The sequence below is a fragment of the Callithrix jacchus genome, chromosome 7 (genome assembly GCF_049354715.1).
Source record: "Callithrix jacchus isolate 240 chromosome 7, calJac240_pri, whole genome shotgun sequence".
In the NCBI taxonomy this organism is placed as follows: Eukaryota; Metazoa; Chordata; class Mammalia; order Primates; family Cebidae; genus Callithrix; species Callithrix jacchus.
Window position 1 is genome coordinate 26418625 of NC_133508.1, and position 19576 is coordinate 26438200.

Sequence of the window (19576 nt, forward strand, 5' to 3'; positions counted from 1 at the left end):
AAAAGAATCATATATGTGTGTATACATGTTTCTGAATGTAATTTGATGTACCTTATTTAGGAATGTATATTAAAGAAGTAATAACTACTATAAACTCTACGCTGTCATCCAAACTTCTTACGTGGCCTGGCACAGTGGTTTACACTTATAGTGCCAGCACTTTGAGAGGCCAATGTGGACAGGTTGCTTGAGCCCAGGAGTTCAAGACCAGCCTGAGCAACATGGCAAGACCCTGTCTCTACAAAATATATATATTAAAAAAAATTAGCTGGGCATGGTGGCATGCAACTGTAGTCCCAGCTACACAAGGGGATTAGGTGGGAGGATCACTTGAGCCCAGGAGGCAGAGGTTGCAGTGAGCTGAGACAGTGCCACTGCACTCTAGCCTGAGCAAGTGAGTCTTTGATTCAAAAAAAAAAAGTCTTATGCTTATACATAAACCACACATATCCTTTGATTTGGGTGCTGGGATCTTTTGATTTTTCTTTCTTAACTCTCCTTTTTTCACACATATAGCTTCACTTTTAAGATGGCCTCAAGAAAAATCCATATGGTAACAACCCCACTAAGTTCTGAAGTTAAATTCTGCATGGATAGATTTATCTATTGAGAACAGCTTCTCTTTTTATTTTTTACTCATATTTTCATTTATAAAATATGTTTAAGCACTTACTGGGTAACAGGCACTATGCTAACCTCTGAGGTTAAAATAATGAAAAAGGCCAAGCCTACTTGGATCTCAGTGTGACACCATCATAGTCTGTGAATAGATATGATATAGCCTGAGGGTTCTCTCCCATTCTGTTCCCAGCTATAGTCACCGCTTGGCTGTACTCGAGGGAAGAATGATGCTAATGTTTCTGTGGTGTGTTTCAGCAACTTGGAAGTATATACAGCATACTCACTGCAATCTTGAATGTTGGCAACATTGAATTTTCTTCTGTGGCAACTGAACACCAGATTGACAAGAGCCACATTTCTAATCATACAGCCCTAGAGAACTGTAAGTTTTGTTATCTTCTATTGAAAACTGAACTCTTTCAAAGTCTTATGACATACCTTAAGTGTCACATAAGGATCATTTCAAGCAATTGTGCTAACATAGAATCCTTAAAAGAATACTCAGATTTAATTTGTGTAAAATTAAATTTTAGAAGTCCACTACTTAAAACATCTCCATGCCTACAAATTAATTACTGTAGAAAATGTTTCTAAAGATTAGGGCTTCATGACTATTTTGGGAGCTATTTACATTTTGATGTAAAAGCACATTTAGTTAACATTAAGTAAACTGATCTGAAAAAGAATTATAAGTTATTGTCTTATAGATTTAGCATCTATATCATTTTACAAGTAATAAAGGCTTGTATGTTTCCATACTAGATATATTTTACACGCATTCATCCTGGGTTGATTAATTTTGCAATTTTTCTACACAAGAGAAGCACATCATAGTATTTGCTTCAAATCAAGTTTTTTCTTAATAGTAGAGTTTTATCAATTATTCCAATAGTTTAATGTTTTCCATTAATATCTTCAAGAGCATAGCTTTTTTCTATTTAGTATTGCCTAGTATGCTCTGTTATTTTATTTTATTTTATTTTATTTTTGAGATGGAATCATGCTTTGTCACCCAGGCTGGAGTGTAGTGGCGCCCTGTCAGCTCACTGCAACCTCCACCTCCCAGGTTCAAGCGATTCTCCTGCCTCAGACTCCTGAGTAGCTGGGACTACAGGCACGTACCACCATGCCCAGCTAATTTTTTGTGTTTTTAGTGGAGCCAGGGTATCACTGTGTTAGCCGGGATGGTCTCCATCTCCTGACCTCGTGATCTGCCCGCCTTGGCTTTCCAAAGTGTTAGTGCGACAGGTATGAGCCACCGCGCCCAGCATTTTATTTTTAATATTGGCACATGCTTTCATACTTCCATATTTGCTGTTTCATTCAAAATAGCAAATGAAGAATTAGGCTGGGTGCAATGGCTCACACTTCTAATCCCAGGACTTTGGGAGGCCAAGGCTGGTGGATCACCTGTGGTCAGGAGTTCAAGACCAACCTGGCCAACATGGCAAAACCTCGTGTCTACTAAAAGTACAAAAATTAGCCAAGCATGGTAACATGCACCTGTAGTCTCAGCTACTTGAGAGGAGAGGCTGAGGCAAGAGAATCACTTGAACTTGGAGGCAGAGGTTGCAGTGAGCCGAGATCATGCCGCTGTCCTCCAGCCTGGGTAATGGAGCAAGACTTTGTCTCAAAAAAAAAAAAAAAAAAATGAAGAATCATAATAAAAATTTGTATTATTTATATACTTTTTTCTGATTTATACTTAAGAACAGGATGAGATGGGGTAGTTTTAGGAGGCTACATGCTGCATTATCCTTGTCTGGACCTGTCCCCAAGATCCCTATAAACTCTACCCCACTGTGTCTTTGGAACCAGTGTGGTAATACAGTAGCACAAGTGTCTGGAGTTAGCATGTAGTGACTGGCATGTGCCTGGAAACCTTGAGGAAACATGTTTGAATTTTCCATATATAAAAAATTTTAATTGACATGTATGATATTAATTTATCAGAAGTAGAAGGAATAACCTGACAACTCCATTGATAAGATTTAAATCTCACCATCTGATCATATTTAGAAGAGCTAGCAGCAGCCAATGGAATAAGTTACAATTGAGATAGGTTGTAGATAAGGGTATACCTAGAAACAACCAAACCAAAAAATGATTTTGATGAGTCAGAGCCTATTTCTGCATAACAGAAGACAGTCATATAGGTTACAAAAAGTTGATATTAATATGAATATCATTAAAATTAAATAAAATTTAATTTTTTTAATCAAAAACTTTCTGGAAAACCACTCGTGGAAAGTAAAAATTTTATTAATTGACATTAAAATGATTTCTAATTAAAAGTTACAAGGAATTAGGTCCAAACCAAAGCTGCATTTTCATTACGATCTTACAGGTGCCTTGTTTCAATTAAGCACCAGTTCTGACCATTTTATCCCATAAATGTCTCTCAAATCTGACCACTTCTCTTTACCACCATTGTCAGCATTCTCATCAAAAACAACATCACCTCTTACCTGAGCTAAGTGACCTCCCAGTTAATCATTTCACATCAAGAACTGATTTTTTACAGGTCATTCTCCACAATTCTTTCAGAAACCACATAACCCATGTATCAGTGGGTTCTCTTAGTCTCCCCCTTTCCTTCCATCTTCACCTCCACCTCCCTCTCTCTTTCCTTCTGCTCCTCCTCATCCTTCTCCTTTTATCTTCCTGCTTAAATTTCTTGATCAGCTTCCCATTCTTTCTGGATAAAGACCATCAGGACTAGTCCTTTGTTTTACAAAGTATTGTACTTAGCAATATATCCCCAGGTAAAATGCCTAGCATGTAGTAGACAATAAATGTATGTCAAATAAATAAACAATGTAGAAACAGAAATAAACATACAGATTAGTGGGAGACACTGCTCAGAAACAGATCCAAGTTATATTACCAAAAATGACATATACAAATCACTAGAGAATCAGTATTGTAGGGAACTAGCTAGCCATTTGGGAGGGAGGAATTTGAATCATTCTCATATACTGTATACCAGAATGAATTCCAAACATATATAAATTCAAATGCAAAAAAAAAAATCATTAAAGAGACTGAAATGGATTTATATAATATTGACGGGAGAAAGGACTTGAAGAAGTTTATGTGTAGAAAATCAAAAGCAGAAATGATTTTCTTTAAAAAAATAGGTATTTGACTACATAAAAATTAAAACTTTTATACTGAAAAAAACAAAATTGCAGTACAATTTTGAAACTGAGGGAAAATATTTACAACATATATAGCAAATCATTTTTTTAAGTTATGAAGCGGCTCATACAAATTGATCAGAAAAAGATGAACATATCAATGAAAATATTGCAATTTTCAAACTAAGAAACAAATTATCAATAAAAATATGAAAGAATAAAGACTCAGCTTCACTAGGAATCAATTACAAGTAAATAAAAAGCAAACATTTTCTCCTATCAAATTGGCTATTTAAAAAAATGATGCTCTCTGGTATCCATGAAATTGAATTGAAATTATTAGTGTTTTATTTGGCTGAGAAAAGCGTAATTGGTTCAGAGTTTTTGAAAAGCAGTTAAATTATATATATCAAAAAACTTTATTGAGTCCAGGAGTTCAAGACCAGCCTGGGCAATATGGTAAAACCTCATCTCTACCAAATAATAATAATAATAATAATAATAATTAGCCAGGCAGGTTGTCATACACCTGTGGTCCAGCTGCGTGGGAGGCTGAGGTGGGAAGATCTCTTAAGCCCAGGAGTTTGAAGCTGTAGTGAGCCATAATTGTGCTGCAGCACACTAGCCTGGGTGACAGAGCAAGACTTTGTCTCAAAAAAACAAAACTTTTACATATTTACATATTTTTGAAAAATTGCTGAATTTAGGTAACTTCTGTTAAGAAAATAGTAGAAAATATGAACACAGATTTATGCTTAAAGTATTTATCCTGACCTTTTTTTTTTTGAGATGGAGTCTCACTCTGTCACCCGGGCTGGAGTGCGGTGGCACAATCTTGGCTCACTGCAACCTCCACCTCCTAGGTTCAAGCGATTCTCCTGCCTCAGCCTCCTGAGTAACTGGGACTACAGGTGCACACAACCATCCTGGCTAATTTTTGTATTTTTTTAGGAGAGACAGGGTTTTGCCATGTAATTCAGGCTGGTCTCAAACTCTTGACCTCAGGTAATCCACCAGCCTCGGCCTCCCAAAGTGCTGGGATTACAAGTGTGAGCCACCATGCCTGGCCTATCCTGGCATGTTTTACAATTATGAACATATGGAAACAACCTAAACATCCAATAATTTTTAAATTATTTATATATTATGATATTTGTCAGAATATTATGCAGCAAATCAAATCACATTTTCAGACAATATTGAGCAAAATGGGAAATGCATAAGATGTTATATTAAATAAAATGTTTGTACAGACTAATGATAGTAAACATGCCTCGAAGGAAAAAAATGCAGAATATTAACTTAGAAGGTAAAATTTCTGCAATGAGCCTGTAGTACTTCCATGATATGAAAAAATATTTTAAGATAGGGATTAACAGTCTTACCCACACAACCAAGAAATGTCTTGTCACAAGCACTAAAAGTAAATTTTAAATGTTCAAAATATTTTAAAAGGAGAATAACAGATTTGAAAAGTTAGCTAATCTGTCATGTCATAGTTTTGGTTAAAGATGTTTATTATATTCAAAAACGAGTTTTGTTCACTGAGTTAAAGTATTATTAATTTTAAATTCCTCATGAAACACAATCAACATTAAATGCCAAATAAATGTTTGTCAAGCATCTAGTTTTAACAAAATTTAGTAATTGAAGTATGAAACTGAAAAGTAGAATATGTACATGAATATCAAGTATAAGTACAAGTACATGAATGTCAACTTTAAGTACATGTACTTCAAGATAAGTTTATGCTCTTTCTGTTTTTGAAAATATGTATATGAGAATGGTATCCAAATTGTACCATATCTATTTATTATGTTTTAAATTATTTAGCATAACTTAATGAAACTGTGTTTGACATCACATAAACAGCCACTTGCTTGTGCAGCTATTTCACTCTGCCAGCCAGTGTGATTTGGGTTGTGTCATGTTATGCAGTAACCTGTTTAATGAGCAGAGAAAAGTCGAGAAAATGATCAAGAAGAGACGTAGGCCTCATGTTGAATAGTATCGTATTTTTACATTACAGAATCTTCGCACTTTAATTCATGTCATTTGAGGAAGGCAGATTAATACATTTTCATTTTTGGGGAGTGACTTCATTGCCATAATTTCTTCTAACAACGCAACTGTTTGTTTTTCAGCTGCTTCTTTGCTTTGCATTCAGGCAGATGAGCTACAAGAAGCTCTCACCTCCCACTGTGTGGTCACTAGAGGAGAAACAATTATTCGACCCAACACTGTAGAAAAAGCTACCGATGTCAGGGATGCCATGGCTAAAACTTTATATGGACGTCTTTTTAGTTGGATAGTCAATTGCATTAATAGTTTGTTGAAGCATGACTCATTACCAAGGTAAAAATTTTTACAGAAACATTTCTTCCCAAATGTCAGGTGAGGTAAATCTATTTTCTAACTGATTGTTTTGTATAGGCCTCTTTCAAGATGTTTCTTTTTTTTTTCAGGCCCACAATACTTTTTATTATTTGTTAATATATGTATATTTTATTGCATTTTATGTTCTGGGGTACATGTAAAGAACATGCAGTTTGGCTGGGCGCGGTGGCTCACGCCTGTAATCCCAGGACTTTGGGAGGCCGAGGTGGGTGGATCACGAGGTCAACAGATCGAGACCATCCTGGTCAACATGGTGAAACCCCGTCTCTACTAAAAATACAAAAAAATTAGCTGGGCATGGTGGTGCATGCCTATAATCCCAGCTACTCAGGAGGCTGAGGCAGGGGAATTGCCTGAACCCAGGAGGCGGAGGTTGCGGTGAGCCGAGATCGCGCCATTGCACTCCAGCCTGGGTAACAAAAGCGAAATTCCGTCTCAAAAAAAAAAAAAAAAAAAAAAAAAAAAAAGAACATGCAGTTTACAAACCAAGGAACAGTGATCCACTCCACCAGAACTGGAACTTCGTCATCATCCTCCTCTCCAGTAGCAAGTGGTGCTTTTCCATCCACAGATTGTTTGGACAGAGCTTCAGCCATTTTTTTTTTAAACTAGTCGGACTGTCTGCCCCAAGCTTGTGTAAGATGCTGGGTAGCATTTCTGTCAGCTGCTTTGTCTCACCACGGCCTGTAAAGGTGAAAGTATTCGCTTCCAGAGATGCCTGCACTTTAGGGTTGCTAAAGTGGATCACTGTTCCTTGGTTTGTAAACATATTCACCTCTTCAATACCAGAGATATTGTTTACCCCTAACTTAAGGGGAACTGAAGTTTTTTATTATCTTCTGTGGCTGTTCTATGAACCACCTTCTTCTTTCTGCGAGCAGCTCCTTTCCCACCAATGCGCACTTGTGCCTGCAGTTTGGCAAGTTTTTCCTGGTTCATGATTGTTTCTTTCATCCCGTCAGCATGGATAAGGGGTCGCGCGGCGGACTAGGGTTGATTCTCAGGGGGTCTCGGGTGGACCACCTGAGATTAGGCACACACATGCGGGGCCAAGATGTTTCTAATTGATTAAATTATTTAAATGATAGTTTAGTAGATCACTTCCTAATAGTCCCACCTCATAATGCCACATAACTGTAAAATTTTTAAATTGCTGTAACATAAACTGTAGCAACATGAAAAACATAATAAAAGTGAATTTTAAAAATGTGGTATCTTACTATTAACTAATAGTTCTTTTAATTAGAAGTTGTACCATGAAGCATATACCATTTTATGCTTGTATAAAATGTCAACTCAGCAGTTCTTTGTATTTATTTTGAGGGTTTAAATTAAACCTTGAAGATAAAGGTAAACTTTCTTTTCATGTTTTAACTCTAACTGTAACCCCATTACATCCTCACTGTAACTCCAATGAAATTTGGTTCAGAAATGCACTAGATAAATGTAGGTAATAGTAAATGGCAGAGCCAGGATGTAAGTATTACTATCTGACTGTAAGTCTAAAGCTTTCCTTCTTAAAGATAATTACAGCTACCATTGACTAAGTGCTCTCTATAGACAGGGCTTGTACATAGATCCAGGTCCTTACATTTGCATCTAAAGCTTTGTTCTGTAATAAATGGCATAATATTTAGAATTTCACATGTGGAAGAGCAAGATGGATGCCTACCATAAGATCACCTCCTTCACACTTGCTTACTAAGCATAAAAGACCATTATACACATTTCAAGTGTGCAATTCATTATAATTTTTTCACTAAAATACATACCACACCATAATACTATGTATAGTCAAGATATCTAAAAGCCATTATTTCTCTATGTTCTGTGTCTCACAAAATGGCTTCTGTAACTCCTGGGTACCATCTATACCATCTTCCCATTTTGATGTAATGGTCAAAATGGTTTGTATGTTCTGCTGTGGTCATCTATATTATGTCAAGCATTCATATGAAAATGGAAAAAAATCAGGGATTTTTATTATCTGTATATTCCAGAAATTTTGTTAATTATCATCTGCATATTTGGCACTAAATGGAACCTACCCAGAAGGGGGGTCCACTGTAGCTATGTACTAAATGTACATAGACTAAATATACTAAATGGCAACTTTCCTTTCCATTCACTAGTGAAAACCATCCAAATCTTAGATTTTTAGAATTTTTACAAAAATTTTAAAAACTGAAGGGAGGCCAATTGAAACAATTTAGTTCAACTTTGTCAAGATGTGCACTAGATTTTAAACAACACATGTCGTATGTTAAGCTTTGCCACTAATTCGTTATGGGATACTGTGCAACTTACTGCATTTGTCTGGGTCTTTCCCTCCTCAGCTGTTAAATAAGGGCATTGAATGACCAGTCAGTGGTCTTAGTTGTTGGGGTGTATCTTGGAGCCTTTTAAGAATATCTTGAAAACTTCCTTTTTCCTTCACTTCAAAATAAAAAATGGATACATTTCTACATGCCCTCCAAAATATTGCACACTTATGATTCCAGACCACTTGAAAGCCATGAACAGATCCTACTTTAAGAATCCCTGAACTAGATCATTTGTAAGGTCCCTCCTGGCTCTAACACTTTTTTATGCATTGAGTTAAATATTTCTCTGTGGGATCCTGGGGGCAAAGAGATTGTAAAAGGATAATAATTTTGATAAAACCAGCATAAGTATTAACTAGACATCTTGGCTCACACAATAATATGGAATTATTATTCAAAATAAGAACTTTCAGAAATACTCAGATAGCTTTCCTTTTGTCCATTACAGCACATATTTAAAGTATTCCACAGCCTGAAATTTGAATTCGGTCACTTCCTCCAAATGTAGAGCAGATCCTTCAGCTCACAGTGTGCAGTTGCTGACTGTCATTTCCAAATCACCTCCTTACATAATACTAAGTATAACCCTGGAATACTTAAATGATGAACACATAGAGAAGCTTTTGTACTTTCTTTTTAAATTTACATCACAATAACTCTGCAATGTATCTATTTCTTTGGGGAGGAGTAAACCTTTTGACCAATAATAGAAAAAAATGTATTTGAAACACTTAATTGTGAAATAATATTTAATTATATTTTAAAGTATTTTAGTGTAAAAATAAATCCCTATGTATTTATCTTTCTCCAGGTTGCCATTTGTTCATTTTAAAAATTATAAGTAAATGACCCAAAAGCAAATAACAATTCTTTAAAATAATTAAGATCTTTTAGTAAGATTTTCAAATTATTCTCTTAAAATGAAAGACTATACTCTTTAATAGAATTTTTGCTTTTCTGGGACAGTTTTTGATAAATATATTTTTGCTGTGCTCTAATCGCTCTAAGAACCTAGGTGGTTCTTGTAATTCCTGACTCACTCAAGCCTGTTACTTTGCTCTTAGGAGAAGTAAAAGTTTCTTTGGTTTCAGTATATAAGAGTATCCAAGTGGTTTCTGTAGTTCAAGGAAAATGTTGTTCCATTTTTATATAAAAATCAATATCTGCCATTATCTTTATATGCTACAGACAGAAACTATTTCAGTGAAGAAAATTTCACTCTAAGTGTACGTCCTTATAGTAGTTTCTTAGCTCAATCACAAATGACAACTCTAAGATTCCCTGTTTTCCATTACCTCTTCAGGAAATAAAATAATGTCTCTTTTATTCTTCTAGTGAGAATGGTGATGAGCTGAGCATTGGCATTCTTGATATATTTGGCTTTGAAAATTTCAAAAAAAATTCCTTTGAGCAGCTGTGCATTAACATTGCAAATGAACAAATTCAGTATTATTATAATCAACATGTGTTCGCATGGGAACAGGTAAGCCAAAGTACTTACTATAAAGATGCCTGCATGTGTATATCATATGCAGACTTGTGCAAATGAAGCAGGACCTTAACAATAGATTTAAAGCCTTGAACAATCGAAAGACAAAGAAAAGATTTTTGTTATCTCCACATCCATAGTAAAAACAAACAAAAACAAAAAAACTGGTGTGAATTTAGTGTGACTTGATATGTAATGTTAAGTGTCCTCCATTGAAAATCGGTAGACTCTTCTCCAAAACTTAGAATTCTGAGCCTTTGCAAACAAAGAAATTTCCTTTGAAAATTTAAGTAAATAAATGTGTCCGGCAGTTTTTCTTTCTGTAGACTACATAGCTGAAATTCTGTTTGAAATTTCAATAACCATCTAAAAGCCATTAAGCTTCAGAATTCCAGTAGCTAGGCAACAGAACATAAGATAATGGGTTCAATGCAAATGCCATGAAATGATAATTTTGTCGAGGTACAATGTGTAATTTATGAATCATCTTCAAAAAAATATTCCTCTTTAGAGAAAAATAAGAGCTTTACTTGAATCACATTTGACAAACTATAATACTAAGAATATTTAAATTATTAAATCTAAAAGAGTCATATTTAATATCATCCAGTATGTCATTTGTCTCCTTCAAATAATATTATATTGTTTTACATTTAAATTAGAGGTACATAAACTTCATTTTCTTCAAAATATTTAGGCTTCTTAAAAATTTATTTTGGAATTACATTTTGAAAACAGTGGTCACAAAATAAAACGTTTAGATTTTGACATTTCTTAAGCTAACAAAAGACATAAATTTAAGACCTTATGTAGTTGTCAGCTCTCTTTTATCTATCAGGATGTTCCGTCCTATTCATTCCGTCTTCCTCTCTCCCTCTTCTTTTCTTCTTCTCTATCCTTCTCCATTGGTGCCTTCCCATAGCCTAGATATGTGAAGAAATCTCTATAAAATCTTAAAAGCAAACAAAATAAAAAACAAAGCCCTTTTCCACTCTGCCTACCTCTGTAGCATGGCCCTCTCTCTTCCCCTCAGAGCCAAGCTCCTTGAAAGCATATTTAGCACTCACTGCATTGCATGTCTTCCTTCCTCATCTGTTATCTCCACATCCATACTGAGTCTGCAGTATCTGGCTCTGACCTCCCCGACTCCCCTGGAATGGCCCTTCCTTGTCTCATCATCCTAGTTCATTTTTGTCCTTCTCACTAGGCTGTAAACTCCTTTAGGTCATATACTGTGTCTTAATTCTTTTTGTCTTTTTAGAGGCTGACATGTAGCAAGTGCTCAATTAGTATTAATTAAACTAATGTCACCTTACTTTAATGCTTTACAATACTCACAACATCCATTTGAATCAGAGAACAAAACAAATAAACATTTTTGGTTTGGACTCTGATATGATCTATCAAAATTGCCGACTTTATGGGACCAGCTGCATCCCCAGGCATTGCCCATCTGATGAGTTACTGACTTGCATTGGTAGATCTCTGTTGTTCTTTTGGTGATTGGGTAGACTCTGGTTTTAGCCTTAACCAAAGTACAGCTATTTCAGTAATTATTGCTTTTCACTTTTTATAAAATGTTAGTTTACAAATCGATTTTTAAAAATTGAGATAGAATCTCACTCTGTCACCCAGACTAGAATACAGTGGGGCAGTGTCAGCTGACTGTAGCCTCTACCTCTCAGACTCAAGCAATCCTCCTGCCTCAGCCTCCCAAGTAGCTGGGACCACAGGCATGCACCACCACACCTGGCTAATTTTTGTATTTTTTCCTGGAGACAGGGTTTCACCATATAGGCCAAGCTGGTCTTGAACACCTAGGCTCAAGCCATCTACCTGTCTCAGCCTCCCAAAGTTCTGGGATTACAGGCGTGAGCCACCAAGCCCAACCTACAAGTTGCTTTGATTGCTAGCCTTGAATTTCATTCATGATTCCAATGCTATTAATTCCTTTGTCTATGGCTTGTTACAAAAATTATTCTATAAAGCCCTTTAAGATAACTTTGAGAGGATTTCAAAACAAAAGAACTCAGAATTTCCACAAACAAAATAAAAAATTCAACTAGAATCCAGAATTATACAAAGCACTTTGAGGAATTAGAACAGTTTCCAGTCCTTCAGGTGCCTGGAGTAACTACCTAGGAATTTCTGCTTCATAATCTTATGAACCAAACATTGGCTGCTGAGTACAATCAGATTGATGAATGTGTTATCCAGGAGATACAGAATTAGTCAATGACTCTCACGTGAGTGTTGTTTTTTCTTTCTAACTGTCCAGTGAAGGCTGAAGATATAACTGAGAAAAGCTAACTAACTGTATGTATTAGCTATCGCAAAGAGCACACTTACACTAATTTCCATAAACGAGAAACTGCTATTAAACCATGAATTAAAGTCATGGTCTACATTTTTTTGGTTGAATATAATCACAGATTTGACCTAACTGAGAGCTCCTTAGTTTAATAGAGCCATTATTGCCTATCAGAAAGAAGTAGTATTCTCACGTTCATGAGTTGTACAAATGATCCGGCCAGATCTCAGCACAAGCCTTGGGCAGCACCTTTATGGATGAATCACTTCTGTTCCTGCTTAAACCAATAAACATTATTTTTATTGACAGTTTACAACATTGGAACATAAATAATGGTCTGCTGAAAGTGTTTATTTAGTCTAATTTCAGTGTATTTGTAATAGACAATAGGACACTCCAGTAAAGCTGTTTACAAAGTTATTTTGAATACCATTTCCCCATTGCCCTCCATTTAAAAAAGATCAGTAAATTACAGTAAGTGTTTTTCATCAAAGAATTTATAATGGTGACCTAATCTATAGCATGCAGAGTAAATAGTTTTGTGCTTTCTGGAATTATTTCCAACTGTTTGTATTACTTTTGAAACATTTTCCTAAATCCAGGAATCTCTATTATCCACTCACTGGTAGCTATACCACCTTTCTCTTCATAACCTACTTTCCCATGGACATTTACTATATGCCTCAGAATCTCTTAGTAACAACCTGGGGCATCCAATTTGTATCCCTTTATTTTCCTTATTATTTAGATATTTAGAATGTTAAAAGAGCTTGTGTATAGAAGCATTACTTTTCTATGTGTAAAATATGTAGCTCTTAAAATTTTTCTGGAGTTTAATATTTCATAGTATTTGAAGCTTTTACAGTTTCCCAGCACTGGGAGAACAAAAGTTCAGATTTTTACAGGATATGTATTATCACCATTTTTTAGAATTTTTGAAAAATAGTTATTTCATTAAAATGTTATTAAAAATATGTGTATATAGAAAGAGAAAGAATGAAAAATCAAACACGGTAAAGCATTAACAGTTGTGGAATAGCCACCATGTAAAGGGTACATGGGAGTTCCTTGTACTATTTTTAAATTTTTCTGTAAGTTTTAAATTATTTCAAAATGAAAAGTGGCAAAAGTTTTTTTTTCACTCTGATAAACACAAGCATAGTTCATCCAGAGTTCTGGTAGCACTCTTACAGAAATCTTAAAGTTTCAACCTTTATAGTTTTTGTTTGAAAATGGAGGATTTTTGTCAATGGTTAGAGTAAGTAACTTCTCATTGGTTTCTTTCCACCCTGGGTAATGTTTTCATGACTATGCACACCATTTGAGAAGTGGTAAGTAGGAGTTATTTTACTAAAATACAGACTTCAGGGACTATGTGTCCATGTAGCTTCTTTCCTCCTGCAGACGTTCTGTCACAGTCCTAACCACATTTATTCATTGAGTTTCAAAACATATCCAAGCAGTTGTGCGTTCTGAAATATTAGAACTAGAAGAACCTAAATAGATGATCTATATTTCATTGATTAAAATGACTCCTTCCACTCAACTGTGATTTGCCCAAGGTTATAGAACAATGAAACGAAACCAGGACCAAAGTAAGGGGCTTCTGGCAGCTCTCTTGTTTTTCTCATGAACAAACAAATAAGCAAGGACCAGGGATCTAATAAAGTAATCTCTTATGCAGAAGAAAAAGGTGCTCTTTCCTTCTTTTCTTTCTTTCTAAATAAATAAGAGCATCTTTTTCTTCTGCCTAGGGGATTACTTTATTAATCTATTAGATTGCTAATTATTAGATTATCACTATTAAATTATAAATTAGTATTTATTTAATTTTAGATTGTTTCTATTAGATTAGGAAGGAGGAAGGAAAAGAAACATAGGTCAGTCTTAACATGAAAAACCAAGGAGAATCAACATAAGGCAGGATAGAAGAAGACAGGAGAACCTGAGGGGCACTGAGGCTGGCAGCAGAGGCTGGCAAGGACTGTGACAAGGGGAGACCCCTCACAAGAAGGAATTAGAACTAGAAGGTGGAACAACTGAAAAGGAGAAAACAGCCACAAACAAAGAAATCTCAGACGTGACTTCAGGGTTGGAGTGGAAAGGCAGAGAACATTTTTGTCATGACCTAAAAAACAGAAACAGTCAGTGCAGTGGCTCACACCTGTAATCCCCAGACTTTGGGAGGCCAAGGAGGGTGAATCACCTGAGGTCAGGAGTTCCAGACCAGCCTGGTCAATGTAGTGAAACCCCATCTCTACAAAAAATACAAAATTAGCCAGGTATGGTGGCAGGCATCTAGAACCCCAGCTACTCGGGAGGCTGAGGCAGGAGAATCACTTGAACCCAGGACCCGGTGGTTGCAGTGAGTTTGGGTCCACTTCACTCCAGACTGGGCGAAAGAGCAAAACTCTATCTCAGAAAAATAAATAAATAAAAGAACAGAAACTCTATCTTTTTTATCTTTAATTCTATTTTCCCCAGCCCCACCTACCCCTAATCACACACAGAGTAGGCACTTCATGAATGTTTGAGGAATTTGAGTATATCACATCCTCTGCAGTGATATGTACCAAGACAGTACCATAAACCCAGGTGAATTGCCAGTGCCATCTCATGAAATAAATCTCATTCTTCCTCCCAGCACCTAAAATGGGTAGGACCATAAAAAAGTGAACTAAACTTATAAAAGAGATAATGATTTATGACTTGATAACAAGAAACAGGAGAATATGGAGGTTCATATATACTATATACCAGCTGTTAACATTTCCCCAGATTCTGAAACATCTGCAACTGTGGAGCAGTGTCAAATGATGAACTCGCCTACCTGAGAGGGCTATGACATTGTTCCCCAGGTGTAAGTTCTGTAAAAGAACTAAGTGTGCCTCATCACTGTATACCAACCTTTTATAAAAGAAAGATGTCTGAGCCAGAGTCCTCAAATCACTTCAATGGGTGACTTTGGAAGAATCGTAAAACTTAAGGCTTGGATAAAACTGTCAGAAGGTAGTAGAAAGTTTTCTTCTATAGTAAAATGATGAGGTGATGTTTGTGGGGGAGTAGGTAGAAGACTGTTCCAGAACCTGTTTGTTCTTTACTTAATGATATAGTCTGCCTACTTTGAGAGTGTTTGTCTACAGGTTGGTGCTAAGAAATAAAAACACACTAAGTACAGACTGGCCAGGCACGGTGGCTCATGCCTGTAATCCCAGCACTTTGGGAGTCCAAGGTGGGTGGGATCGCTTGAGGCCAGGAGTTTGAGAGCAGCCTGGCCAACATGGAGAAACTCCATCTCTACTAAAAATACAAAAATTAGCGGGGCATGGTGGCACGCATCTGTACCCAGCTACTCAGGAGACTATGCCATGAGAATCGCTTGAACCCAGGAGGCAGAGGTTGCAGTGAGGAGAAATCATATGACTGTACTCCAGCCTGGACCACAGAGTGAGACTATCTCAAAAAAAAAAAAAGAAAGAAAGAAAGCTTACACAGTAAGTACAGGTTGATTGGTCTGGTGTGTACTAATGTAGGTGATAAGACTATAAACAAATAAAATCATTGTTGATTCTTAAAGATTTAGGTAGGATATGGAAGGGCAACAAATATTCATTTGTGTGTGCTAAAATTATTTATGAACTAGAACTATAGGTTATTCTTTATTTTAAATTATTCCGGACCTGGACAATTTCAGAACCTCAAGTAAGGAAACAAAGAATTGAAATAGTTCATCATTATTCTAGTCCATCTTCCCAACTAATGCTACCTCACCTGGGTCTTCCAACTGTATTTTTTATTATTAGAGATCTGACTTCTTACAGTATTCTAGAATTTTGTTAAAAGTCGAATTGTAAGAAACGAAGACTAGAGCTTGTCATATCTCAAGAACCTTCTGATAAGATTATGTTATGATAATATCATCATCGTCATGATACAAGGAAAAATTTGCAAGCTTGGAGCATACATTTTTCTTCAAAATGACACTGCTCATATTATTGAAAGGCAAGAGAAGTCTTACTTCGTATGTCACAAAGAGGCAATGCAAGGGCAATAGAAGCAGTGTGAGCAAGCTGACAAGGAAGGGGTCTAGACTCGTGGGTGAGGATGGCAGAAACCACAGCTGATTTTGCGACTGCTCCTGCCAAGCCAGTCCACTGAGATCAACACTCAAGGGGATGATTTCTTCAGGAAAGTCACTCAAATGCCAGTTTCATGAATGAATTCCTGTGAAATGTAGTCACACAAACAAAAGGACACAAAGAAGCAAATGGGAAAGAGACCAGGGAGCAAACATCAACCTGACACCAACAATGTTTTCAAGAAAGTCCTGGAGCCTTTCCTTTCATTTAGCTGTCCGATTGCTAGCTTCACAAATCTTCAGCAACATCACAACAACTGATGCTGTATGAAAGCCTCCGAATCCAAAAAATGTCATGTTTCTTTTTATCTGGTTTCAAAACAATAATACTCCTAATAATAGCCAACAGATATTAAGTATGTAGTATGTGCTAAGCATGTATCTACTTGATTTTCCCCAAAATCTATCCTCTTAAGGAAATACTTAAGCAAAGAAATGCAATTACAACAGGCTACCATTTCCCCCATCAAAAATAGATTTAAAATATTTAATGAAATTATTCGTTGCTGGTGAGGATGCAGCAGGTTGGAAGTGTTTATGATTAGAGTGCAGTTTCTGCAAGCTTTCAAGAAATCAATCTACAGTCGGGCACGGTGATTCATGCCTGTAATCCCAGCACTTTGGGAGGCCAAAGTGGGGCATGGTTGGGGGATCATTTGAAATCAGGAGTTTGAGACCAGCCCATCCAACATGGAGAAACTCAACTCTACTAAAAATACAAAAATTAGCCGGGTGTGGTAGTGCATGCCTGTAATCCCAGCTACTCTAGAAGCTGAGGCAAGAGAATCAATTGAACCCAAGTGGCAGAAGTTGCAGTGAGCTGAGATCATGCCACTGCACTCCAGGCTGGGCGACAGACTGTCTCAAAAAAAAAAAAAATCAATCTACAAGCATGTTTCAGGAGCCTGTAAAATGTTCATGCCATGTCATCCTCTAATCTATTTTAAGATATAATAGAAAATACAGAAAAGCTTGATCAGGTACCGCAGAGCACTATGTAAAATAATGTAAATCATGGTAGAGTGCATGAGAGTGACCAGTTAAAGAAGGGAAATTGCTGAATTAGAAAGATGAAGAAAGGTGTCTCTGAAGAGGTGAGACTTGAATGATGAAAGTGAACCTTCACTGGGTTATTAATGTGTACTGAGTAATCTGTGCTTAAATTTGCACCTGATTTACCAGCCATGTGTACGCTTGCAGCCTCTCTCAGCCCATAGTGACCACCCTTCCATACTGTGCAAGTCTGAGATGTTCTGAGGGCTCAATGTAGTCATCTTGCATCTCTCCTTGAATGGCCCTTTGGCCCTAAACATTTAAGCTTGTTGTTTAGGCCATAGCTGGAGTGGTACACATTGTATGGGCTTTCCTGCCACTGTGCTGTTTCATGACCCAACTCAAAATTCAATGAAAAACAAGGGAGAGACTAGGCACAGTGGCTTATGCCTGTAATCCCAGCACTTTGGGAGGCTGAGGCAGGAGAATCACCTGATGTCAGGAATTCAAGACCAGCCTTGCCAACATGGTGAAACCCTGTCTCTACTAAAAATACAAAAATTAGCCGGGCATGGTGGCAGGTGCCTGTAATCCCAGCTACTTGGGAGTCTGAGGTAGGGGAAATTACTTGAACCCTGGAGGCGGAGGTTGCAGTGAGCTGAAATCGCACTGCTGTACTCCAGCCTGGGTGACAGAGTCAGACTTTGTCTTAAAAAAAAAAAAAAAGAAAAACAAGGGAGAACTTTACCCAGGTGTGGGATTTCCTAACATCTAAGTCTGCTGATTTTATTGAAGAAAATATATATAAAATGATTATTCATCTGTTTTCAAAAGGGAACTCAGACAGTCTGAAGGGAGTACAAATTATTTGGCTAAGCACTTCAGCTTTAATACAGTTAATAACTCCGCTCGTCTTCTGCTTTAAATGTAATTTTAATGTACAGGGAGGGCAGAGCAGAGGACTTTCTGAAGAGATAGGAGCTTTGTTTCTACACATATGCTTGAAAACAACTAAGCATTTTGGGATCATAACTGCTATAAAATACATAATTATTTTAGGCATTATAATTTTGCTGTAAGTATTTTATAAATTCCGAGTAATAGCATTTTTTTCTTCCTTGTTTTACCTGAAGTGTCTTGAAAGGGAGCCCATTGTTTTCCATGCCACTCATCTCTACTCTGTATGACCCGCCACAAAAACAGTCAGTGGATTTTGACACAGGCAAATAGAAATGACGAATGCATTAGTTTAGACCTTAACCTCATGTACTTTCTATATAAAACAGACAAAAGTTGTTTTGAACTTTGCAGTTGCCATTTAAACTATAATATGCTGTCAGCTTGATGTGTCTAACAGTAAAATAATTCTAGGTCTACTCATTTCTCCCAAGGTTACCTTCAAATACAAAAGCTGTGAAACTTCAAGTCATTGTTTTCATTTTCTTATACTGGATAAGATAAATGTCTTTCAGGTTCTCCACCTTTAAGACCATCGATTATCCTTCATTTTTATGCATTAGATTTCATTTCATTTAAAAATATACACTTATTTTTCCTGGTGACACCTTTGAAATGAAATTTCAGCTTCATAAGGCCCCTACCATAGTGATTAAAAGTTCTGACTTATCAAAATGTCCCACCTGCCACTGGCTACATTGCAGACGTTCCCAGAAATTTTTCTTTCTCTTCACTATTGTAGTACATTATACATCATAGTTATCCATTGTATGTTACTTTGCATTATTACTCAAGTTGTATTTTAAATCTGGGGGGGACCAGGAGCTCGTTTGAAACTTCTCTGTCACTCAGTGCCTTAGGCATTCAATGAATATATTTAATGAATTAAAGAATATATTAAAATAACAATGAAAATGGTCTGTAATTTAAACATGGGAATAGCACAGAGTGTTCCACCTGAGTCAGTGATTGTTTCATACACTTACCCAGGAATGGATGCTTATCACCTGAGAAGCAGTGACTCCCCCACATGCAAGCGTGGCTGCATGTCATAGTTCAGAGGCCACGTGTGTATTCTCTTTGACAGACTTCAGCACTGGGCTTGGGACAGTGTGAAGGCAGAATCATAGAAGCAAACTGGGCACAAGCCTTCATGCCCCTTTTGTTAAGTAGATCATAGGTACCTATGCTGTGCTCGTACCTCAA

The 19576-nt window shown here is 36.6% G+C and overlaps 1 protein-coding gene and 1 pseudogene across 8 annotated transcripts in view; one reads left to right on the forward strand and one right to left on the reverse strand.

Moving 5' to 3' along the window:
• Positions 1–19576, forward strand: part of MYO3A (myosin IIIA) — a 236097-nt gene that overhangs the window by 145813 nt on the left and 70708 nt on the right. For all 8 annotated transcript variants that reach the window (XM_035306980.3, XM_054258524.2, XM_035306978.3 and 5 more), the window contains 3 exons: positions 877–1003; positions 5906–6116; positions 9818–9965. In XM_035306980.3, the coding sequence (XP_035162871.3) occupies positions 877–1003; positions 5906–6116; positions 9818–9965 (486 nt within the window). The remainder of the gene's footprint in view (positions 1–876; positions 1004–5905; positions 6117–9817; positions 9966–19576) is intronic.
• On the reverse strand, positions 6174–7180 carry LOC118155212 (transcription factor BTF3 pseudogene; annotated as a pseudogene).